This window comes from Phaethon lepturus, unplaced genomic scaffold (assembly GCF_000687285.1).
Source record: "Phaethon lepturus isolate BGI_N335 unplaced genomic scaffold, ASM68728v1 scaffold7785, whole genome shotgun sequence".
Lineage (NCBI taxonomy): Eukaryota > Metazoa > Chordata > Aves > Phaethontiformes > Phaethontidae > Phaethon > Phaethon lepturus.
Window position 1 is genome coordinate 1 of NW_010542577.1, and position 14,212 is coordinate 14,212.

General features: G+C 39.1%; 1 protein-coding gene across 1 annotated transcript; it reads left to right on the forward strand.

Annotated features, from left to right (window-relative positions):
• Positions 1-560: 560 nt before the first annotated feature.
• On the forward strand, positions 561-13,392 carry MCM6 (minichromosome maintenance complex component 6; the record flags this gene model as incomplete). Its single annotated transcript, XM_010288068.1, has 16 exons — positions 561-707; positions 1,282-1,392; positions 1,920-2,169; positions 2,874-3,039; positions 3,126-3,271; positions 4,151-4,301; positions 4,952-5,093; positions 6,034-6,175; positions 6,319-6,426; positions 7,043-7,198; positions 8,248-8,376; positions 9,449-9,610; positions 10,765-10,900; positions 11,160-11,327; positions 12,255-12,394; positions 12,966-13,392. Coding segments are annotated over 16 exons (2,368 nt in total), but the record flags the coding sequence as incomplete, so codon positions are not given.
• Positions 13,393-14,212: the final 820 nt, after the last annotated feature.

Below are 14,212 nucleotides of genomic sequence, written 5' to 3' on the forward strand. Positions count from 1 at the left end.
GCTGAGGCCCTGCCCTGCCGGCAGCCTGGCGGGGGCATGGGGCCGGAGCGCCGCGCTCCCTTGGTTGGCCAAGGCCTTCCCGGAGGGCTTCCGCGGGGGCTTTGTTGGGCGCGTTTTGTCCCTTTTAACACAGCCGTTTGACAGCCAAGTTGAAAACCCATTTCGCGGCTTGGTTGTTACACCTTACTGCGTCTGACTGCCTAGGTTTTGCCTCTCGAGGGTCCCTTCAGCAGCAGGCAGGGAAACAACTCACATCACCTTGAGGAACACAAAACAAAACACCATTTTGCTGGTGCAGAGTCATTGTTAAACGGTAAACAAAATTCGGTATGAAATGCAGACCCAGTGTGTCTTTGCTGGCATGTTGGTAGAACGGATGTAGTGAGGGGGATGGAAGGAGAAGTATTGTTGGAAAATACACTTGCAAGGGACTGTGAGATGCTGTCATCTTGCACGCTCTTGAACGTGTGCAATCCTTCTCTTCTCTTCTCTTTCGCTCCTGAATTCAGAAATATTCAACTAATATGTAACTGCGAAACATTTTCTTGAATCACTTTCAGGTTCCAGAACAGCGATGGGGAGGTCAAATACTTGCATGATGCTGAAGAACTGATTCGGCCAGAGCGGAACACGTTGATCGTAAGCTTTGCGGATTTGGAGCAGTTCAATCAGCAGCTCTCCACCACTATTCAGGAGGAATTTTACAGGTAAAATGTAGAGATTACCTGAGAGCTGAGCAATGCTGCAGTCTCAGGCCCATAACATCTTATGTGGTATGTAAAAAAACTAGAGGTTTATCAGCTTTCTATATCTTGAAAACACTTACACTGAAGAATTTAAAAAAAAAATACTTTTTTTACTGGGTCAAAACTTACTTCTTAATGGATTCCTCTGTGGAAACCATTAGCTAACTAGGCAATTGCATTTATTCTGGTAAAAAAAGTAGATGATCAGTACGGGAATACAGAATAAACTCTAGAGCTGCTTGCTCTGAAAGTATGTTACTGAGCCAGTGGCTCGATCCTCTGTTGAGGATCTACTTAATATAAGGATAAAAGGGTCATACAGTGAGACTTAAAATTTCAGTTTTCAGACAACAAAGCAACTAGCATTATTGTGCAGTAATCTCATATTTAGATTAGCTTTTGTGTGTTCTTACATAAAGTGGCAGTAAAAGCCAGAACCTGGAAATGCATGATACAAGCCTTTGATGTAGTCTAAAGCAAAAAAAGGCTTTTTTGATAGCTTCTATAAAATTTGAACTTATTTTCTATATTTCAGGGTTTACCCTTACCTCTGCCGAGCAGTAAAGACTTTTGCTAGAGACCACGGAAATATTCCGTCAAACAAGGACTTTTATGTTGCATTCCAAGATCTACCTACCAGACACAAGTAAGATGATTACTAATTCCAAAAACTTGTTCATTTTTACTACTGGAAAAAAGGGTCAAAGCTTACTAAAAATGTTTTGGTTCCACAGCGTTAAATGTACAGTTTACCGGTACAGTTGTGAACAAGTTGCCTAATCTTGTGCAAGATACGTTCTGAAGCAGTTTTCCATTTGTGAATCATACTCAGATACTTACATTCATCACATTCCACAAACAAATGTAACTTCTTTAATTAAAAAAACAAAAAAAACCCAAAAAAACCCCACAAAAACATTTAGGGTATGTTGCTTTTGAAGTACTAGTGAAGTAACTTTTGCATTGGTTTGACCTTTAGTTCTAATATAAAAGTTTATGTAAAAATCATAAAATGAGAAAATATTCCATTAACTGTCTTTCTTTTGTCTGTTGCAACTATTTTTTAGTCACTGACTGAAAGAAACTGTGTTGTGTCTGAGTAGTTGGTTAGTACCCTAGGCCTAAAAATGTCAACTCAAGAATTTAATCCCTATGAATTTCTGTTTTAAACAGAATTCGAGAACTGACATCAGCAAAAATTGGCTCACTGATTCGTATCAGTGGACAGGTGGTACGTACCCACCCGGTCCATCCTGAGCTTGTAAATGGAACCTTCCTGTGCCTTGACTGCCAAACAGTGATTAAAGATGTGGAACAGCAATTTAAATACACGCAGCCAAACATCTGCAGAAACCCAGTCTGTGCCAATAGAAGGAGATTCCTGCTGGACACAAACAAATCAAGATTTGTTGATTTCCAAAAGGTACTGTGGTGAGATTGGTGGACGATGACAAACACTGATACTCCTGTGGTAGTTGAAAGGTGTTGTTTGTACTGCTACATGTTGAAGACAGTTAATTTTGGTTCTGTCAACATCAAGAAAAGACCTCAGGAAAAGGCACTGGAATTTCTGCAAGTAGTTTCATTCTGTCTGTGGAAGGTTTATGTTTTAAGCATGTGAAGTTGAATTTTTCAAAAGCAGTTTTGTTGCATGAGATTTATTGTCTTAAGCAAGCCACTGAAAACCCACATATTTGAGCCGTCGTTAGTCTCGTGTTGAAGGTACATCATGTGTAGTTGTTTTATACGAGTACGAAAAGAGTTGTCTTTAGTATCTGCAATGTATTGCTCTTCCAGATTGATTTACCCTGCCAAATCCTCAGCACATCACTTCCTGAAATAATATTTTGTGTCAGTCACATTAACTGGACTCTGCAAGTTGCTTTTCGTACCCCTCAGAATTGTCATTGTGGCGTCTGTGTATCCTCTTAAGTTCCTCCAAGACTCCTTAAATAATGATTAGTGAAGGGCTTTTTTGCTTGTTGTCTTATTATAATAGGAATTTCATGATTGACATGGGTGTCAGCAATCAAATGCTACTTACTATATTTATTAGCAGCTTAGCTTTTGAAGCAGTTTCGAATTTGGTGACATCTGCTAAGTGCTTAATGTTCTCTCCCTCCCCAGGTTCGCATTCAGGAGACGCAGGCCGAGCTGCCACGCGGTAGCATTCCTCGCAGCGTGGAAGTCATCTTGCGTGCAGAAGCAGTGGAGTCTGCTCAGGCAGGTGACAAATGTGACTTCACCGGGTCACTGATTGTCGTGCCTGATGTGTCCCAGCTGTCGACACCAGGTTTGTTGCTAGCACTCGTGACCTCGATGACATGTCCCTCCCGCTTGTTCTGGGAACTGCTGTTCTGACTCCTGCTTTCATGGCAGGGGTGCGTGCAGAAACCGGCTCCCGGGTGAGCGGGACAGAGGGCTATGAAACCGAAGGCATCCGAGGACTTCGTGCCCTTGGAGTCAGAGAGCTGTCATATAAACTAGTCTTTCTAGCTTGTTACGTTGCACCAACAAATCCACGGGTGAGTCTGGAAAGAAAATAAATTTGAAAGTATTGGTGATTTCTGCTCTGTATGGTTTTACCTCAAATTAGGAAGCGGGAATGGGTAGAGCTTTAAATATGTATGTGTACCACCTTCCTGTTCATTTGACTATCTTTATATTCTGATTGGTTTTATATAGCAAGTTTTTTTTCCTTGTCTTTATTGTTCATAGCAAATTTCAAATTGGTTATTTACCAGTGTTACCAATTTATTCTAAAGAGTTTAAATGGTCCATTTACTTCCATTCAGCTTTCATCCATTTCTCCAGCATTTCCTTTTCCTCCAGAAAATCCTATTGCTTCATTTTGTCACAGGGAAAACAGCAATCCTTCTTGTTCCCTCTGGTTTATCACATAACATCTTGGGATGTTACTACAACGTAAGTAATAGTATGGCTGGGTTTTGGCATGGTATGATATTTTAAATTATAATTCTGCTAGCAGCTTCACCATCACATAGGATAAAAATAGAGTGTAACTTTCTGGGTATAGACGCTTTCTGCCTCATTCGAGAGTAAAAGACCTTGTAAATTCTGGTTAATGAAGAATGCTTACAAAGGTAAATTTTAGCCAAAGGAAGCCATACTTTTTAATCTCTGGACAAGCATCTCTCCTGGGTCTTTCTCACTAAATGGAGTCAGATTCCATTGCTTTTTTTTTTTTTTTAATTTTTTCTTCCCCCCTAGGAAATTGCCTATTGGTTTTTAAAGGTATAAGGTGATGAGCTTCCTTAGCTTTTCTGAATGTGTTCCGCCCCCTCAGGTTACAGAGCAAGGTTTTGTAACCTCCTGTCTGCAGTACTCGCATTCAGTAGTGACCACGTTATTACTTTTACTTTTTTTTTATTTCCTTTGTTTAGTTTGGTGGAAAAGAGCTCCGAGATGAAGAACAGACTGCAGAAAGCATTAAAAACCAAATGTCTGTGAAAGAGTGGGAAAAGGTCTTTGAAATGAGCCAAGACAAGAACCTTTACCATAATCTGTGCACCAGCCTCTTCCCCACTATTCATGGTAAGAGTCCAGTTGTGGCCTCGGAGAGGGAAAATTTCACTTTTGAAAATATTACTTCTTGATGTCTGTGTAATGCCATTTTGGGAAAGCTTGAAAGCACTACACTATCTCAAACTCTCTGTACCAGCACTGGTTATGTTAGAAAAGGAGAACCCGTTCCCTGAGTACTTGCTGTGTTTAATCATTAAGCTTGAAAGACTAGTCAAAATGGTTGGTTTTGCTATCAGGTATCTGCAACTAAACCCTACAGTTGACAGTTCAATATAAGCTTTATTTTACATGGACTTCCTTCAAAACATGTAAGGGTTCCAAATATTTCTATGCTGTTGTGCGTGCATGTGTGTGTATATGTTTGCAGTTTCTGGCTCAGAGCTGGTTTGAGGACTTACGTTGGTTATGTCTGAAAAGTTTGATCAGCTGAATTTGGCCCAAATTCTGAGCCACAGTAGCATAAAGGAATTCGGCCACTGGGTCATTCTTCCCTGAAACTGTATCAAGCACATAAATGCAGTTTCAGTGGATGTTGAGCAAATAGTTAAGTTCTGGATGTGCGCAAATGCTTTAAAATTCTAGTGGGCTGAACTTTTTTTTTAAATGGGAAAAATGTGTTATTTTCTTTGGATTTTTAGTTGGATATCTTTTCTGGACAGGTAATGATGAAGTGAAACGTGGAGTCCTGCTGATGCTTTTTGGAGGAGTTCCTAAGACCACTTCAGAAGGCACCTCATTGCGTGGGGACATTAACGTTTGTGTTGTTGGTGATCCAAGTACAGCCAAGAGTCAATTTCTAAAGTAAGCATCTCATTAAAATTCAATATTTAAATTCCAGTGTTACTAGAGCTATAAAAGTGTACTCTGCTTTTTCTATGTTAAACAGAGGAAAGGGAAGTAAAATACTTAAGAATATTTTCCAGGAATTGTTTGGATGTGGTTGAAGTATTTGAATAGGGCTGAAGCAAACTCAACAAGCCCCTGTGGTAATAACAAACAATGGATTATTTTGTTCTTCAGGTAGTTATGAAAGTACAAATTTCCAAATATTTTCAAAAGACATCGAATATTAAAAATACAAAATTTATTGTACATCTTAAAATATCAGAGATCAATGAAATAATGTTCCCCCCCCCCCTTTTTGGGTTAGTCTAAATTGGTAGGTCCCAACACTTTGGATGAGTAGATAGCCATTAACCCTGAAAAAGAATTATGAAATAATTGTTTTGTGCTACGTCTTATGCTATAATGCTTTTTTATTTGGAATTCTATTTAATATGATTTTATTATGCTGCTCATTTACCTCTGCGACGTTCTCCATGAAGCTGAGGTTCTTGCAGCATACACTGCAACTCAGAAATACAGAGGCACCACAAAAGCTGCCTTAGGCTGCCTGTGGTCAGTCTCGCTGCTTCCTGCTATGAAGCCATTTGTTCCCTTGTGCTGACATTTACCTGACCAATTAGGAGCTGTGTTGTCTTGTGAAGTCAGCAGAAAACTCATGGGAGGAGGTCTGGATTGTTTTTTCTGCTGGTGTAACCACGGGTGAATAACAGACCTATGATAGACTGCAGTTAGATAAGCTCAAACATCATTAGAGGTGGAAGGGTAATTGCTTCCTGAAGGAGGGAACAAGTCCTGGCCTGAGGTTGAAAGCAGCACTGCCTTACAGTTACCTTCTTTCTGCAGGTTTTAATCTGACTTTTTAAAGTTTGTTCCTCACTGTTACTTCTCTCCGTAGGCATGTGGATGAGTTCAGCCCTCGTGCTGTATACACCAGCGGAAAAGCCTCCAGTGCTGCTGGTCTAACAGCGGCTGTTGTAAAAGATGAAGAGTCTCATGAATTTGTCATTGAAGCTGGAGCACTGATGCTGGCGGATAATGTGAGTTCAGGAACTAGAGAGGTTCCTGCATCCCTGGAATAGTTTTGATTAATGACTAAGAGCCCAAAATCATCTTAATGATGCTCTTTTTCCAAAAGTGGTTGAATTTGGGTAACTTAGTATGTTTTATTCTTCCGCTGCAGGGGGTTTGCTGCATTGATGAGTTTGACAAAATGGACGTGCGGGATCAAGTAGCCATCCACGAAGCAATGGAGCAGCAGACTATATCGATTACTAAAGCAGGAGTAAAGGTAGCTTGCGCTATTCCTCTGGTTATATAGTCTGTATGATTGCCTGACTGCTTGTTGCATGAATTGATCTAGCATCATCTATCAGATTTTTGTGTCAGCTCTGCAGCTGCCTCACTGTGGCGGGAGAGAGAACACTTACCGAAAAATTTTTGTGCCACATACCCAGAAAGAATCAGAAGTGTTACTGGAATGAAAAAAGATGTTAGTGGGTAGGAAACAGAAAACGGGAAAATCCTAATATTGAAGCAACCCCAAAAGAGGATATAGGTTTATGTGTATTTGTAGAAGTGTGCATTTGCACTGTTAAAAAACAGTGTGTTGTGAAAAGCAGTTTTAAGGGCTTGTTTCAGTATTGTTGGCAAGAGTGTGGCAATGTTAAAATATTGATTCATCACAACTGTGTCTTGGGGCAGAGACCTGGTGAGAAAGGGCTGGTTGGAAGAGTTTGGACTCTCTTGAGGCTTGATTGTTGTAATACCTCCTTTGAAACTCCATCTAAAAGATTTTTGCTGACCCATTTGAATTGCAATGATTTGGTTTGGCAAGTGGTCACAGATAACTTCTTTTTTTTTTTCTTTTTTTTTTTTTTTTTCTTTTCTTCCATTTTCATTGTCAGGCTACCTTGAATGCCAGGACCTCCATTTTGGCTGCAGCAAACCCAGTTGGCGGGCGCTATGACCGATCCAAGTCACTGAAACAGAATATAAACCTGTCAGCTCCCATCATGTCTCGCTTTGATCTCTTCTTCATCCTTGTGGATGAATGTAATGAGGTAATGTTAAGGAACTGTAGAATAATTTATGTCAGAAAAGACCCCTCGAGGTCTCTAGTCTAACATTGTGCTATATCATTGAGAAGAGGTTGCCAAGACCTTGACCTGGTGAGTTTTGAGTATCTCCAAGGATGGAGATTCTGCAGCATCTCTAGGACCCTACTGCATTGTTTGACAACTGTCATGTGTTTAAAAAAAATAATAACTTTTATATCTAATCAGAATTTCTCATGGTTAAGTTTGTGTCAGTTGCCTCTTTTCTGGTCAATATGTACTTCTAAGAACAATCCGGCTCCGTCACATCTATACTTGCCAATGAAGCAGTTGCTTTGTTTTCAAGCTGAACAGACGCAGCTCTTTCAGCATCTGCTCATATATCATGTGCTTGTGCCCTCTGAAATTTTAGTTGAAGCTGATCTCATGAGAGCGTCTTGCTTCTGCTTTTCTTCAGTCTGTGAAGTTACAAGCTGGCAGTACAAATTGGAACACACTCTGCTGCATACAAGGATACTGCCTTTTCATCTTGTAGTGATTCGACCTGCAAACTTAACACCATTAGTCATTTTTACAAATCGCTGGTCACTAAGGCTAAGACTGCTGCCACCTGTCTATGTGGTGTTTGCCTTGGGAACGCATGAGATACAAAGACTAATGTTGGTTCAGCGCTGTTCGGTCTACTGTCTTGCTCCGAGTGATCTAATTGAGAAGGGACTGATGAAAGAGACAGAGTAGGCTGAAAAGGAAGAAAGCAGTTCCCACGCTGCAAAGTGCTGCTTTCTGCCTGTTCTATGTCTAACTTGTAAACCAGGAGAGTTCCAAGAGGGTATAAATCCTAAAACTGCCTTTTATCCCTTCTCTGCTATGTTTCCTTATATTAAAGACCTCCAGGGCGTTCTCCTGGAACTTCTGGCAGAGGGTCTGGCTTCTGGAACAACTAGCTCTGCCATGAGGAGTGCAAGTGAGAGAAGGGAATGGGAAGGAAGAATATAGCTGCTGTTTTGATATTTGGCTGATGTTGTGCAAGTGATCTGACAGCAATAATGTCCCAGGTTACAGATTACGCCATTGCGAGGCGCATAGTGGATCTGCATTCCAGAGTAGAAGAATCTGTTGATCGTGTCTATTCATTGGACGATATCAGAAGGTATCTGCTGTTTGCAAGACAGTTTAAACCAAAGGTAATTACATTCTTGTGTAAGTTGTTCTGTAGGAAGAGGTCCAAAGGAATAGTCACTCTGTGTCATGCTCTTTTTCCAGCAAATGCAAAGATACTTAGTGTAGTGTGTTCTTGAGAAAGGAGCCATAAACTCAGTTATTATCTAGAAACATAGCATGTTTTGGAGCTGTGTACTCTTTTTTTTTTTTTAACTCCAGAAACCCAGCTGAGACCTTGTTATAATCAGTAGTCTTAACTGTTTTGGTGGCAGTTCTTAACCTCTGTCTAGAACAACTGAGGGGTTGTTTCATAGATTCCTCATACCTCAAGGGCATTGGTTATTCAACATGGCTGCTGCAGAGGTTTTTGTATTTTATTCACTTACTGCTTAATCAAGCAGTTTGTCTGTATTTTAAAAGGATATTGTTCCTTAATATTTCTTTGCTTGCTTTGTGGTAAAATACAGAACATGGCAAACTGCTCTAAGTAATTACTTTTGTGGTCTATCCAAATTGCAGCTTGGCTGGGATGTATGTTAAGACTTTTCAGATGTTCTAATGGAGTCCTCAAATGGAAGGAGAGAACACTCTCCCTTACAGAGTTTTGAAAATGCTCGTTTCATTTCCATGCAGTGGGGAGTTTGTTTTCCAGCTGGATCTGTGTATGTGCAGACAGACTCGGGTTAAAAAGCATGTATGCAAAGCTGTAGTCACTGTAAGCATGTGGAGTATATGCTTCTGTGTGTGTTTACATGCAGAATGAAAGGTAAATAAACACAGAACAATCTAGTAGACACACACATGAATTATGCCTGGAAACAAGTTGGTGGAACAGAAAAATAGAAATTATCAAAAATCTGCTGTAAAATAATTATGTGGTGATGTACTTATTGTAGTATTGTTAGTGTAATTGTTACAATATAGCTATAATTACAATCATAATTATGTATATATAGTATGTGTGATAGTGTAGAATGTTTCAGGGAAAAGCAGTAGCTAGTAGAGAAAAGTCTTGGAACTGCTGATCTCATGCAAGAAGCATAAACTTTAATACTTTTAACATGGCTAACTGTCATACTGTCTTCTGTCACGAAGATATCTAAGGAGTCTGAGGACTTCATAGTGGAGCAGTATAAACGACTACGGCAGCGTGATGGCTCTGGAGTGACAAAGTCATCCTGGAGAATCACAGTGCGGCAGTTGGAAAGCATGATTCGGTTGTCTGAAGCTATGGCCCGCATGCACTGCTGTGATGAGGTATCAGGTTTTTGATGAAAGTTTGTATAAATGTTTATATAAATGTTGTGGGAGTTCTGGCTTTGCTATTTGACTATGGTATTGTACACATTTAAATCCTGTGGCTGAGGAGGAGAGCTTGGATCATGTTCTCACTTGTGATGTGGTTATACTCGGTCTGAGTTTGTTTGCCAGAAATACTGGTTTTAAGGTATGCCTTGTAAAAACTGAGATCAGCTGGTCCAAACTGAGAATGTGCATGTTTTTGCATTACAGTTGTATTGGCACTCTCAGCCTGTTACCTGTTAAATCACGACAAATAGGAAGAACAATCATCTATTAGTACCAGCCAGGGCTGTTGGCAGTGTCTCTCCTAATCTTGCATAGTTTGTAATCTCTCACAATTACAGATTACAATCTGTCTTCCATCTGCAATCCAAAAAGCCAAAGTTCACCACAGTATCTGAACCTCCCTAAGAGTACCTGTATTTGTGATCTGAGCTCCTCTTCATGTCAATCAGTGTTGAAATGTATATTGTGTTATGGCTATTAACTGTAGTATGACTATTATCCATCTAGTCCCTGCTTTAAAACTCAGCAGGCCTTTTGAACTGTTGATTAGGGGTTACGTGACACATGCAGTGATAGAAACTTGCTTGCTGGTTGTGTAAGGAGGACACCCACTGCGTTCTTTTTAATTAAATTCAGCTTATAAAGAAATAGATAGCTTTTAGCTTATGGCTCAGCTAGAGATATTTTACGAGTTTTTGCTTTTCAATTCCAGAGGAGAGTCTCATGAATTACTTTTTTTTTTTTTTTCATATTGTTTTTGTTCAGACCCATTTCTTTCATGTTTCTTGCTCCACTGATCTTTCTTCAAAATGTCCTTGGCTTAAGTAAAAATTTTATTGATTCCACATGATCACCAAAACCTGAAAGACTCATCAGGCTGCTTATTCTCTCCATAACCTTGTGTGAACTCGGAGTACTTGTAGTGGGATATAATTTGACTTGCAGAGTCTTTACTGCTTATCATTACTCAGATGAGATGGGTAGAAAGAGCCCTTGTGAGAGTCAGGGGTGACTTTCTGGAGCTATTGGGGGGAAAAAAAATCTTTTAACATGAGAAGATCTGCCATGCCTCTTTAATACATCTTTTTTTCATTCTTTCCCAGGTTCACCCAAAACATGTAAAGGAGGCTTTCAGGCTTTTAAATAAGTCCATCATTAGAGTTGAGACTCCTGACATCAATTTGGACCAAGATGATGGACAGCAAATGGAGGATCAAGAGGACCAAGATGGAGTCAATGGTAAATTACTTAGAAATTTTTTCAAAGGGGAAAGCTGTTATGACTCACCTTGATTGAGTACATGCTTCTCTTCAGTTTCTCACCTATTTCTCATCTAATAAGATCTAGGAATCTTGACTCCTGTTCTTAACTCTCTTACTCATTCAGCCACCTTGTGGGTCCACTCACCTGGTTGGTCAATGCAACACTTTTCAGTGGCTCAGAGTATTAAACAGTTAAAAGATGTTACAGATTTAAACCTGGGCATGTGTCCAAATAGGTGAGGCAGAAGCTCCAGCTGGGGTCAATGGTCTTGTGAATGGGATCAATGGCCATTCTGAGGACATGAACAAGGATGCTGCACCTAAAGCTTCTCTTAGACTGGGCTTCTCTGAGTATCGACGAATTTCTAATCTCCTGGTGCTGCACCTCAGGAAAGCAGAGGAAGGTAAGAATTTGTTTATTAAAAAGATAGCAGACCCTGAGTTCAGGGAGCAGCTATTATTACATCTTATGCTGTTTCACACTTGCCAAGACACCAGACTTGCTAAGTCAATTGTGAACCTGTACTCAAGTTGGCTATGCTATGTCTGATGATACAAATATGACTTGAACTTTAGAGCTCTGGTATCTTAGTCATTTGTCAGAACCAGGTAAGTCGAGGAGGATGTCAACAGAACAGATCCAGAAAAGGATTTGTAGCATATGCTGGCTGGCTTAGCCTAGCTAGAAGAGTCATCAGCAGTGAAACCTGTAGCAAGAGCTTTAATGTATGCCAGCAACCACAGCAACGTATACTTAACCAGTATGTGCCAAAAATGGCCACATAATTTCTCAGGGAGATGAAATAGTTCAGTTGCACTGAGGCTACTCCTGTAATGAAATGCAGCAGTTGTCTCATAGCATATACCAATGCTATGAAGTTTTTGGAAGGTTGTGGAGACTACAGTATCTGTTTAAAATGCTGAGTACATATAGAAGGATGGCTTCTTTGGCTTTGTGTGACAGTGATTTTTATTTTGTCCTTACTTAGAGGAAAATTGTACTAGTCCTTACGACTGCTTTTTCTTGAAGCTGAAGGCTGATGTTGATTGCTAGGCTGCTCATTTAATTTGTAAGCCACTTGGATGCATAGAACTGAAAGCTTCAATTCTCAGTCTAAGTGTATCCAATTAAACCATGATACAACAGCCTCCTGTACAAAACATGATGATTTAAGAAACAGAAGAAAGTCTGATGTTTCTTAAATATCTTAAAAAGCAAAAGCGTGTTTCTGTCTTCAGCACTGTAAATGTTAACATATAAATCGTTTTTTCTTATGGTTTGAATGGTATCTTAACTGGTGGTGTGCTTACGCAGATTATTTTCTTTGCAGAAGAGGATGATTCATCGTTAAAGAAGAGTGAACTTATTAATTGGTATCTGAAGGAAATCGAATCTGAAATAGAATCTGAAGAAGAACTAATAAATAAAAAGAAGATCATAGAGAGAGTCATTCACCGACTTACACATTATGTATGTATAGAGATATGTGGATAGTTCAAAAGGGTTTTAACTTAAATAGCGCAATGATTAATTTTTAATAGAATACATTCTTAATTTGAGAAATATGTTTTGTGCTTCTGTGTTATTGACTGGTGGAGTGTAAATGCCTTCTTTTGTTTAATATCTAATTCTAGAGAAAACACTGAAATTAGAGATGTGTATATGTAAATGCTCAAAAAGCCATATTATGTCCCTATAGAAGCGTGATACTTTTCCGTATTTCTATAGTGCTATTTATACATTACAATACAGAAATATAATCAACACTTTATTCAACGGGTAGCTTTAAGTCATGGGGACACTAGGGCGGTTTGGAGGAAAAAGTATGAAAATATAAAAAAAATTCTTGCTTTTAAACATACAAGAGATTTCCACTGAACGTAATTGTTAAGATTAGGAACCTGTTAAAGAGGAAGTTCACCATTAAAAGGGTTAAATAATTCATCAGTGAGAGGTGCTACCAGTATAAAAAGGAGATGCCTTTCAAAAAGTACAAACAAGCCTTTCTCTTGTTTGAATACAATTTTTTTGTCTGATGCAGGACCACATTCTGATAGAACTGTCCCAGTCAGGACTGAGAGGATCCAGAGAAGAGGAGACTTTTGATGAAGATCCATACCTGGTTGTTAACCCAAACTATCTGCTGGAAGACTAAGGGCTGAGAACTGGATTGTAGAGCTGACTAGTTCCATGTTGGAAAATGCATTATTTTCTTGCAAGGGTTGCTGTATAGCTAACGTCTTAAATGCCTGTGAATTCTTTACTGTGGAATGCACCAATGTGTGGTTAGTAATATATGATTCCTCATTTACACTGAGCATACCTGGAAATTTTTTACTGAAATGGCACACATATATTAGCTCCATTATTAATTCTGGGTTTCAATGCCGTCATCTAAACGCAGAGGAGAATCATTCAGGAGCTTTTTTCAGCATCATGCTATGTAGATGCTTCTGTTTTAAATGAGAGGAATTTTGCATTCTTCTCTTACTGTATTTAGCAGACTTTCTATGCCATAGGTTTTTACTGTTTTTCTTATTAACATAAATAAAAGGTCACCAAACGTCTGGAGTCATCTGGGGTGGATTTGTTGTCATTTGTATGTGGGATTACTATTTTCTATGCCAGTGCTTTGAGGCTTAAAAAATAGTGATCTAAGTGCTTAATGTCTTAAGAAAAATTACATTTCCTGCATGACAGATGCTGTTTTGTAAGAAGTTTTTTTCTTTTTTAACTTCCAGTAATGGATAATGAGAAACTCTGATTGCTTCTCTTTCTTTTTAGATGGACTAAAGATGTGTATGCTCCTGTTGCATATGTAAAGTAGAAAATTAAAAATAGCCAAGCCCGAAGCAAGGCTTTAAGTCAGGAGCTCAGAAACCCCCATCTTGATGAATGTCTTGACTTGTAAGTGAATTGAATACTGCCATCCTTTGTGAGGGATTTTTGAGAGTATATTTGTAAACTTGTTTGTAGATTTTTCTATAAGAAAATTTTACTTAAATTTCTGTTGCTATCAATTATTTGCTGTATGCTATGGCATTATTAAATAATCTATTAACAATTTAAAATACCTGAATATTTTTTTTGTCAACCTGATGCCAGCACCTAAGAAACATCTGTAATAGAATTAAAGATACCAAAGCTCTGTATTTCAAATATAAATAGTGTGAAGTAACTGTTTCTAAAGCAAGTCCAGTAATGGAGCTGGTTTGTAAGACAGTCATCTTTTTCCTGTTAGTCTCTCCCAGCTTTGGAAAGATTGTCTTTCTAAATCTTGTAAAGATT